The sequence below is a fragment of the Dromiciops gliroides genome, chromosome 3, assembly GCF_019393635.1.
Source record: "Dromiciops gliroides isolate mDroGli1 chromosome 3, mDroGli1.pri, whole genome shotgun sequence".
Classification (NCBI taxonomy): domain Eukaryota; kingdom Metazoa; phylum Chordata; class Mammalia; order Microbiotheria; family Microbiotheriidae; genus Dromiciops; species Dromiciops gliroides.
In genome coordinates, this window is record NC_057863.1 from 629399274 (window position 1) to 629410405 (window position 11132).

Below are 11132 nucleotides of genomic sequence, written 5' to 3' on the forward strand. Positions count from 1 at the left end.
GGGTGTGGTTATCATCCCCACTTTACACTCAGGAAGCTAAGGCTGACTAAAATTAAGGGACTTGCCCAGGGTCACCCAGCTAGTAAGTGTCTGAGGCCAGATTTGAGCCCGTGAAGATGAGTCTTCCTGACTCAGGTCCAGTGCTCTATCAGCTGCACTATATTGCTCTATATTATTTTTATGCCTAAAAATATTTAAATGTTAAATATTAAGTATTTATAATTTTATGCTTAAAATATATAAAAAACAAAAACCCTCTGGTTACAGCTGAACCTTGTTTGTGATAGTGATTCAGACATTTTAATAGGTGCAAATACTTGGACTCAATCCTTCAAGAAGGACTTACTGTGTGCTAAGCACCGTGGTGGGCACCAGGATACAAAGACTCTTGTCTTGAATCTTGTTCTTTTTTTTTTTTTGGTGAGGCAGTTGGGGTTAAGTGACTTGCCCAGGGTCACACAGCTAGTAAGTGTCTGAGGCCGGATTTGAACTCAGGTACTCCTGAATCCAGGGCCGGTGCTTATCCACTGTGCCATCTAGCTGCCCCCGAATCTTGTTCTTCTAAGGGAAGATCCCCTGTTTGGTCGGGATAAGCCAGTACTAACTTATGCTCAGTAAAATGGCAGAAGGCCGTGGGACTGCTTGATCAGGCATGTCTGGTTATGTCCAGTTGCTGGGCATGGCACTGTTGATTGTCAGCTTGAAGCTAAAAGGGCCCTCCTTCCCCGATGCGGGGCTGACCCCATCACACAGGTCAGAGGGATTATACAGGTCCGAGTCCACAGTGGATGCCCGTGTGCCACAAGTGACCAAGAGAGCTGATTTTAAGATGCAGTCTGGTGTCCCTTGGATGGCCACCAGCCCCTTCTGTCTCTACACTGACTTCTGCCCCAAGCTCACTATAATTCAGTTTCCTAGGCTGTCACTCAGCTAGATGAAGACATGGCCTGTCTCAGTGCGTGGAGGCCTGGCCTGTGACTCAGGAAGGCCAGGGCTCAGGTCTCACTTCCCTTCCATACTGACTGTGTGACTGGGAGGTCACAGAGCCCTGCTCGTACCCCAGGCAGCTCTCCAGAACCACTGGAAACACACAAGCTGCCAATCGGCCTGAGTGTAGGGAGTTTCAGTGCTGGGGATTCCCCACCCCAGCAAAGTCACAGAGCTAGCCTTAGAAGTACAAGTGCAAGAGGGTCATCCAGAAGATGGCTGACCATCAGGCACACCCTGGCACTGATTCCAAGAAGCTTCTGGTCCTCCTAGGGCCATCCAGAAGCCCATGGGGAGGCCTCTGATGCTGGGCAGCCAGCCGTCTGAGGGGGTCCGAGAGGGCCCCCAGGGCGGTCAGATGGAAATGGCGCTGTAGTTTGGCACAGCAAGAGCCTCCCCTGGCCTTGTCAAGTTGGGCTATGAAAAGGTACTCAGGACAAGTTAACTGGGGCCCCGGGCAGTGCACCCCCGAGAAAAGAAGAAAGCTATTTAGGCGATTACACATTGCTGAACTCTGCTGCCCTGGGGGTCATCTGCAGACTGCACCGGGTACTTGGGAGGTATTCTTCAAGCTGCTTCTAGCTTTGGTTCAGGCAGCAGATGTTGTTTGCAGGCACCCCTGACAGCGACAGACACGGCCATCCTCTCTGGAAGCCTCTCAACCCAGAATGGGAATGGAGGAGGCTCCATTAACTTTGCCCTGCGGCGAGTGACCTCCGCAAAGGGATGGGGAGAGGTAAGAGCGGTTGCTTGGCCAGGCCTTCCTTCTGCCCATCACAGACTGTTTGTTGGGTGTAGACCATTCTGATGGCCAGATCAGGGCATACAACAGATTCTCACCTCTGGGAGGTGTCTGGGAAACCACAGGTTCAGCTCAGGCCTGTCGGCCTTGTGGAATCGATTTCTTAAATCCACCCCTAAGATGATACCAAGGTCAAGGTTTAAAAAAAGAAAAGACAAAGGCTAACCCCCAGAAACTCTGAGCTCTGGAATGATGCACATCTTGTTAAGCAAACACCTGGACACTGGCCTTTGTTCCTTATGAACGGCAGAACAAGGGATGACTTGCATGTGCCCTGTCCGAGTTCCCCAGTCCTTCCTACTGACCACAGTGGGCAGCAGCAGCACCTTGAAAGTCACCCAGGCTGGGGACTGAGGGGCAGCCAGAGCGGCCGATGGGGCTAGAGCCGTGCTCTTGCTGAACCGGCCTGTCGCTGGGCTCTCACCCCGGGGCCCTAGAAGCAGCTTCTAGCCCTGGGGTGCGGGGTGGGGCTTCATGCCGGGAGGGTTGAAGCCCCTGGGGGTGGGGGTGTCTGTGTGAGACCTTGGGAACAGCTGCAAGATGAAACATCTCTGACTTGTCGTCTTTCTGTTTAAACAGTTTGAATTTGGAGCTGGAGATCTTCAGGGCCCTTTATTTGGCCTAAAGCTGTTTCGTAACCTTACACCAAGATGGTAAATTTATTCTCATGCATCCTCTTTTGGGCTGCTCCTCGTGGACTTAGATTTGATTCTGATTCCATGTTGCTGTTGCCTCACGCAGCTGCACTAGACGTGTGTCCAATTGAATTGATTGCAGTGCATCAGGGCCCTGTGTTTCATTTGAGATGATTCTGTTAACCAGGAGAATGTGTTTCTCCATTTGTCAGGCCTAAGACAAGAGTTGTTCCATAGTAGGGGAACGTTGTGGTTTTTCTAGCTCTAGCCATGCTTAATTGTCATACCTAGGCCTGAATAGAGAAGCAGCATTCATGGTTCATGGATTGGAATCAGAAGACCTCAGTCAGCTGACCCCCCCACCCTCCACCCACTTTCCTCTTCAGTAAAATGAGGGTGTCTGGCTGTCCCTTCCAGCTTTCCAGTCTGTCTATGATCCCGGGAACTGCCCACCAGGCCCCCCCTTCTTTGCTCTTGCTGTTACCTCCACAACCACACATGTGAGGTCATAAGTTTCCCCATTTTGAGAATAGCCTGTGCAAACTCCGTTTGAAGAAAAAGGCAGAAAACAATATGAACACCTGTACTTTGTACAGAAATAACAGGAGAAAACTGGCATGGGTTCTCTTTCAGGTACGAATGTGTCATTTTTATTTATTCCAAAAGAAAATTCCTCAACTGCAGTATTATTCCTTTTTTCAAATGGGAGACTTTTGAAGCTTTGGGGATGGGGGGAGAGGAGAGGGAAAGAGGAAGGAACAGGGAAAAAGAGGGGGTGTGCATGAAGAGAAAGGGAAGAAGAAACAGGAAGAGGGAGACAGAGATGGAGAGAGGCGTCCAGAGAAGAGAGATGGAGGGAAAGAGAGAGAGAGGAGATGCAAAGATGCCTGCAGAGAAAGAGACAGAGGGAGAGAAAGGGGAGAAGAGAGGCACACAGAGAAAGAGAGGGACTGGGATTTGGAAAGGGGTGGAGGAGGGGAGAGGAGAATGAGAGACTGGTGAGTCAGTTGACAAGCTTTGTGTGCCTCTTTTGATGGCATGAAATACCCCTCTGTGGCCAGAAGGTGGCGCAGGTTTCCTCTTTTAAAAATCTTAACTTGGAAAGAGATGTCAAAGGAAACCATAGACGTGGCTGGGGATTCACATCGACAATTGTAGTGACATACGCCCCTCGTCAGTGACCCATCTGTGTAGTCTGAGGCAGCACCTGCCAGGCTGGGTTGCTGCAGGCCAGCAGGATGACTGACTAAGAACCGACCCTGCGGGCATTGCCTCCTCCTTCCACCCCCGGGGCCTGTGATAAAAGAGGGGCTGATCAGTTCTGGAATCAGGGGAAGAGAGGGTGGGTGAGAGATGCTGTAGCTGATCTCCTCCTGTCACTTCTCCTCCAGCTTTATCACGACCAATTGTGCTCTGCAGTTTTCATCCCGGGGAATCCGGCCCGGCCTGACCACTGTGCTGGCAAGGAACCTGGATAAGAACACCATGGGCTATTTGCAGTGGCGGTGGGGCATCCAGTCAGCCATGAACACAAGCATCGTCCGGGACACGAAGACCAGCCACTTCACCGTGGCCTTTCAGGTAAGCTGCGGAGAAAGGCCGCCTCGTCACGGGCTTCAGTGGGAGGCAGTGGACACTCTTCTCTCCTTGTCCCCTTGTTTGCCTTTTTAAGCCTGGCAGCTGTGCCGGAGGGGAGGATGTTCCTAGCTCTGCGGGTCCTTTCTGGCCAGCCGTGGTCATGCTACACTTCTAGAGCAGTTTGTTTGGATGATCTATTGTGGCGAATGGAAGAATAGTCCCCCAAAGTGGAATGCTACGTAACATCTAAGTGCAGTCCCCTGGAAGAGCCCACGTTCTGGTTTGGAAAGCTTGGTGGGCTTTGCAGCAGCCCAGAGTCAGCGGTGCAGGCCAGACCGGCTCGAGTCCTTTAAAAGCGGCCCGCTCCTAAGGGGCCCAGAGCAGCTGGAGCTTTCCACACAGCAGCCCAGTGAGAGAGGCAGCGTAAGGGTTATCTCCATTCTGCAAATGAGGAAGCCGTCTCAGAGAAGGAAGGTGGCTTCTCCGTGGTCACATGCCTTATAAGGGTTGGAGCTGGGGTCTGAGCCAGGTCTCCTGTCTCCCCGTCCAGAGCTCATTTTCCTAGAGTGCATTGCCAGAATTTTTATCCTAGATGGCGCTAGTCCTGGCAGCTGGCACAGCCTCAGTTTCCCAGGGAACGCACAACACTTTGATCCAACACATTTTGAGCTGCCCGTTGTGTGCAAAGGCACACGGTATGAAATGCTGCAGATCAGATGGGCCGGAGCTTGTGCCCCCTGTGGGGCTCAGTCTAGTAAGGGGTTAATAAGATGATCATCACATTTACAGTGTTACGTGACAAAGGCACCAGAGGAGGTACAATGGATGCCTAACAGGAAAGGTCACTCAGCACCACTTCTCAGGGGAGCTGATACCTGAGTTAGGTTTGGTCCATAGAAAGTGGTAAAAGAGGGGGAGGGGACCTTTTAGGCATGGGGTGAGTGTGAGCTCGGGTCTGGAGCACACTCATGTGGGGCAGACAGTGGTCCAGTTTGGCTGGACCATAGGGTGCTAGAGAGCGGGCCGGGGAGTTTTATAAGGTAAGGCTAGAGAGATGAAGTGGTGCGACACACGTGGCTTTGCCAAGGAGCAGTGCATATGTTTTAACCCCTGCTCTTCCCCACCCTCTCTTTTCAAAGCTCGGAATCCCCCACTCCTTTGCATTGATCAGCTATCAACATAAATTCCAAGATGAAGATCAGACACGTGTGAAGGGTTCTCTCAAGTAAGTCCTGGCCAGGTGGTCCTTGTTTCCAACAAAGAAACATGTAAGTTTAGCGAGATATTTCCTGATCAGATTGGGGGGCAGGTGATATGAGGTACAAAGTTAGTGATTTGTCCAAAGGCGCCAGCTGTAGTTGGCTCTGCTGGTTGAATAAAGTGGGAAAATGTCTGTTATAACCACACCTGTGGATGGGAGGGAGGTCTTGTCCGAGGAAAGGTCAGTCATTGTCTCGCTCCCCCCTGCCCATAATAAATGAAGAAAACAGCACTGAAAAGCCTCTGCCGGTCTCACCCTCCCTGGTTTGATTGCTCTAGGGCAGGTTTCTTTGGGACGGTGGTAGAATATGGAGCAGAGAGGAAGATTTCTAGGCACAGTATTTTAGGAGCTACTGTCAGCGTTGGAGTCCCACAGGGCGTCTCTCTCAAAATCAAGTAAGTTAAATCCTAGCTCTCACCCAAGCCTTTGGTGGGTGGGTAACTGAATGAGCGCTCTAGTGCCATCTCTGTGGAAGGCAGATGAAAAATAAGAGATTGGGGCTGGCCCCTGACCCTTCCTCCTGCTGAGGGCCGGAGCCTGTCCACACTGGCTTCACACCCACAAAGCCATCCGTGCATACTGCAAAAGCTTTCTCAAACCTAGAACTAGTTGTGGCACGTGGCGTTATCAGAAGTGAACCACGGTGTCAAAAGCGTTTCTCTGCTGCCTCACTCTTTGTCCTGACGCTGTCAAAATCCTTCTAATAAATTGGCCTTAGCTGAATTGTTCCCCCACTCCCCCGTCTGGCGGCTCTGATTGCCAAACCCGTGTTTGTCCACCAGGTGGCGCCAGAGCCCCAGAAGTGGACTCTTCCTCTCTAACTTGCCCTGAGATGAACCAACGGAGAGTAAAACGTTGGTCATTCCCACCTCATCCCTTCTTGCCTGCTCTCCCTCCCGCATACTGTGAATGGCACCAATTGAGTTGAATTTCTGTGAGTCAGAACAGAATCCATACTTCCAAGACTTCCTCCCTGGTTCTTGCCATTCCATTGAGAAGAGTCTTATTTGCTTCCCCCTTGAAACCAGCTGGTGCTGATGCCCATCACCTATGTGGCCATCACATGTCCTGTAGAGCAGGAGGCTTGATGGAGGGTCAGAAGAGAGCTTGCCCCAAAGCAAGCCTCCTGTATGACTGAGTGATACTGTCGATCACAGCCCCTTCCTGGGAAACTGAGCCTTCTCCTCCTTGTTTCCTAGGCTGAACAGGGCTAGCCAGACTTATTTCTTCCCCATTCACCTGACGGATCAGCTCCTTCCCAGTGCTGTGTTCTATGCCACCGTGGGACCTTTGGTCATCTACTTTGCCATGCACCGACTAGTCATCAAACCGTACCTTAGGGCTCAGAAGGAGAAGTGAGTTTGTCCTTTTTCCCTAGGACTGCTTTGGCCTAAGAACATACTGCATCTCTGGGGCTGCATGTGCTGAGCTCCCTGTAGGCCTGGGGAATGGGAGTGACCCAAAGTCACTGCCCAAATGCTAGGATGCTACCACATTTGAAGGGGGGAAGGGGAGCCCCAAGGGGAAAGGGGGAGTGGTGAAGATAGGCAGTGACTTTGCTGTAAGAAAAGTACAGCCAGGGGCAGGTAGGTGGAGCAGTGGATAAAGCACCAGCCCTGGATTCAGGAGTACCTGAGTTCAAATCCAGCCTCAGACACTTTACACTTACTAGCTGTGTGACCCTGGGCAAGTCACTTAACCCTCATTGCCCCGCAAAAAAAAAAAGAAAAGAAAAGTACAGCCATGCATCCAAGCTCACATACACGAACTTTAACAAAAGCTGCAATCCTGAGAACATTCACAGTGAGTTGAGTTGCATCTCCTCCTGTACTGTGATTGAGTCTTTCTGCATTGGGAAGGGTTTAGGTGTCTCCCACATTCCAGTGAAGCAGCTGGGTGGCAGCATCACAAGGTTGCATGAATGGGCTGCCCAGCTCTGCCTCACAGATGGGCACGATGCTTCCTGGACAAGCCCACAAGAAGCCAGAGCTAGAATCACTAGAGGGATCTTGCAGAGGGTTTGCTGGGCTCCCGTCTGACAGGGAAGCCAATTCTGTTCACTCCTGTGGAATACCACGTGCCTCATGTGTGGCTTGTGTTTGGTGTTGTTTTTTTTTTTTGTAAGAGAACTGGAGAAGCAGAGAGAGAGCACAGCCACTGACATCCTGCAGAAGAAACAGGAGGCAGAATCTGCTGTGAGTGCCCTGGGACAGGGCGGGAGGCTTCGTGCCCCTGGGGCAGGGCTTGGTCACTTCCCATCCTTCCTCATCATCATGGGCAGTGGGGGCTACGGGGGCCCCCCACATGACTGCCTGGAGCCATGCCCAGTGACCCCTTCCTTAGGACTGAGCTAGAACTTGTCCGGCCAAGTGACTGTATCTGACTGCAGCCCACAGTCTTCCCCTCTCTTAAGGAGGAGGATGTGCACTTCTAAGAGACTTCTCGGGAGCCGAGACTGATGGTGGCATTAGTATGTTGGGTCGCCTTTTAGTGCCACATTCATCTACAGTATTGTAACAACTTCGTACATTTTTTCCTGGCTTCACTCTCTTCATCTTGCGTCAGTCCATACGTCTCCCCAGGCTTCTCTGAATTCCTCACGTGCATCATGTCTTCTCTGTGCCTTTTTACATGAGGAACATGCCACTGTTGGGCAGCCACTGAGCCCCCGACATTGGGGTCTGCCGCTGAGTGTTTATGGCAGCAGGGATGATGGTTTTCCAAAGCCAGGCACGCTTCCTCTCTCCCCTAGGAGCTCAGTGCGATTCTCTAAGGGCGGGTGGCCCTGAGGTCAGCCCTCCAGAAGCACACTCTGCGGAAGGCTCCTGCGGTGTCTCTTGGCCCCGAGGGTGCCACGAAGGCCAGGAAGCTCTCCCATTCCTGGGGCTGAACACTCAGGTTCCCAGCTTGGACTTGTTTGTGGGCAGCTTGTCCACAACAGCCCCCCCCCCCCCAGCCCCCACTAGGTTTTCATTGCTCCTTACTTTGGTTTCCTTTCCATGGTGGGACCCAGTTAGAGTTCTGACTTCCAGCATCTTGGTTCATTGGCAGGTTCGGTTGATGCAGGAATCTGTACGAAGAATCGTCGAGGCTGAAGAGTCCAGAATGGGTAACGGCGCTGCCCACTTCATTGGGGTGGGGAGGACTCTGGGTACTGGGGGGGCAAGGGCACCTTCTGGGCTATAGCTCCGTGCGCTTCTCAGGGCTGATCATCCTCAATGCCTGGTATGGCAAGTTTGTCAATGACAAGAGCGGGAAGAATGAGAAGGTGAAGGTGATCGACGTGACCGTCCCCCTGCAGTGCTTGGTGAAGGACTCCAAACTCATTCTCACAGAAGCCTCCAAGGTACCAGCCAGCCATGCTCAGACGGGGGAGGGGACGGCGGCGGTGGCCGTGAGCCTGACCGCCGGGACACTGTTAAATCCCTCCCAGAGCCTGTGCAGGGACATCTCTGCACCCTTTGGTGGAGGCACCTCCAGAGGTCCTTAAGTAGGTTTGATGACACCAGCCTGGCAGAACTCTGAGCTTCCTCAAGGAGACTCGGGGCTGGTTTTTTGTTTTGTTTTTCCACTTGGCAGAGATGCTGCTGTCAAGAAGGAAGGGCCTGTGTTGGGCTGGAGGCCTAGGATAGGGGATGGCACCTGCAAACCCAGCGCTGGTGTTTTCTGGAAGCTCGCCTTCGAGCTGCGTCTTGTTAAGGCTGCCCTGCTCAGCCTCCAGGCCAGACCTCAAGGGGTCTGTGGGGCTGACTGGTGCTGTCTCCAACCACAGGCCGGGCTTCCTGGGTTCTATGACCCATGTGTGGGTGAAGAGAAGAGTCTAAAGGTGCTCTACCAGTTCCGAGGTGTGCTGCACCAAGTGATGGCTTCAGACAATGAAGCCCTTCGGATACCAAAGCAATGTAAGTCATCCAGCCCACTCTGACCACCTGCCCTCCAGGGGTGGGTGCCCACACGGTTGGCAAAAGAGTATAGTTAGGAGGCCGTGTTCTTGCCCTTCTGGTGATGACTAGATTGACCCCATTATCTGGCAGCCTGTGGCTATGAGCCCCCCCCCCGCCCATTTTGATGGCCCCAGGGGGACCCAACAGTTCCTCCTCAGCCCTGAGCTTGTCTTTCCTCCTGCAGCTCACAGGATCGACACAGACGGATAACCTCGAGGGAGAACAAGGGGTCTGAGTCAAGAAGAAGCTGCAAAACCTCTTTTCCTGGGAATCTGAAAGTTTGGAAACACACAAAACAGAAACCTACAGATGTTTTTATTTTGTATTATTCCTGTAGAAGGTCATTTACCAATTATGTGAAGGGACACATGAACACCCCAGCTTTCATGGGTACTATAGTACTAAGGCAATACTGCCCTTGACCAGAACCACAAAGCTGGCAGATGTCTATTTCCTCGAGGAGCCTGTGGACACGGAGCATGGCCCTACTGGGAAGAGAGCCCCCAGGGGCCAAGAGCCCTGTGTCCTCCTGTCAAGTTCTCCAGCATCTGAGCTGACAGTGGTCCACCAACTCCAAATTTCTGGGTTCTTTCATGAGGTGTATATCACGCCCTCCCCTCACTTCTGGGGGCTTCCTGCAAACCAAATGGAAAACACAGGCCCCGGTGTAGTCCTGATGATCGAGTGAGCATCCATACGAGCTTCCTCCTGACAATCTCCATGTCTTGTGATTACTGAAAAGGGGATTTGGAGATGGTTCTGAATTTCCTGAATGCTTGTTCCCTGAGAACCAATGTATCTGGAAGACATCTATGCCTTTCCCACTGCATTTGTCTTTATGATTGCCTCTCAAACTAATTCCTAGGCCCAGGACTGGGTTTCCTCCCTGTGTAACTAGCATCACCCGCCTCCCCAAACAATGCATGGAAAACTGTGGATCTTTCCCATGTTTTCACCCAATCTTGCTGAGAACTAGAACCTCTGCCCACTTCCTAGATAGGGAGAAGGCCACAGGGAGACAGGGGAAAAACATTAGCTCGGCTGGGGAGAAAACAGGCCCAAGTTGTAGAGAGGTGCCAAAGGGAAGGTCCCCACAGGTGGGAGCAGGGCAGGGCTTCCTGCAGGTGGCCCAGGGTCGTCCCCCTCTGGGGGAGCTGCCAGGACCCCCCACAGGCACATCCCCTTCACTTAAGGCTCAGCTGTCTGGGGGGGGGGGGCTCTACCCTTGAAGACCCTCTTTCTCCACCTGCCTGAGGTGTGGAGGCAGAAGATGGTAGCAACCATGCGACACTTGATCAGTCTTCCAGTCACCCGTAGCAATCAGTCCAGCGAGCAAAGGGCCTGCGGTCTGGGTCATGGGATCGGCCTTGTTCCTGCCCTCCTCAGAGCTGTGGCACTCTCCCAAGCATAATGACCATGTGAGCTGGTGTTTGATTTGCAGTGGTCAGTGCAGGAGAGCAGCCAGGGCCCTGCCTTCTGTCCCCCCACAGCCATTAGAATCCAGCTCTCGGGGGTCTGAGCTTTGGTGTCAGTAATCGGCCGTGATCCCTCCCCCCAATTTAAAAAAAAAAAACACTTCAGGCAGTCTAATTCTGTGACATCCATGCCCATTTTTACACTGTTTCCCAGACCTGGAGCTAAGAATACAAATTGTGCGATCGACTTTGCCGAATGACTGGCCCAAAGCAGCCGCCATCCCCTTTGCTGCACGCGGTTCTTTCGGGTACCAATTGTCTTCATTTTGTTTGAAGCTGGTTGTACAGAAGGCACTGTATTGTCAATAATAAACCCTTTCTGAAAGCTGGAGCTGGGACTCATTTTTCAGAAGCACGGCCAAGGGAAGGGGCTTCAGATCTCATCCCTCCTCTCACTGCACACATGCTCAGTAAGTGTGATCTTGGGTGCCTCCGGCCTCACAGGGGGAA

The 11132-nt window shown here is 52.3% G+C and overlaps 1 protein-coding gene across 1 annotated transcript in view; it reads left to right on the forward strand.

Annotated features, from left to right (window-relative positions):
* Positions 1-11011, forward strand: part of DNAJC11 (DnaJ heat shock protein family (Hsp40) member C11) — a 73268-nt gene extending 62257 nt beyond the window's left edge. The window contains exons 6-16 of the mRNA XM_043994270.1: positions 1601-1723; positions 2369-2442; positions 3816-4005; positions 5142-5227; positions 5542-5658; positions 6463-6618; positions 7389-7458; positions 8315-8372; positions 8467-8609; positions 9036-9165; positions 9392-11011. Of these exons, the coding sequence (XP_043850205.1) occupies positions 1601-1723; positions 2369-2442; positions 3816-4005; positions 5142-5227; positions 5542-5658; positions 6463-6618; positions 7389-7458; positions 8315-8372; positions 8467-8609; positions 9036-9165; positions 9392-9417 (1173 nt within the window). The 3' untranslated portion in view covers positions 9418-11011. The remainder of the gene's footprint in view (positions 1-1600; positions 1724-2368; positions 2443-3815; positions 4006-5141; positions 5228-5541; positions 5659-6462; positions 6619-7388; positions 7459-8314; positions 8373-8466; positions 8610-9035; positions 9166-9391) is intronic.
* The last annotated feature ends 121 nt before the right edge of the window (positions 11012-11132 follow it).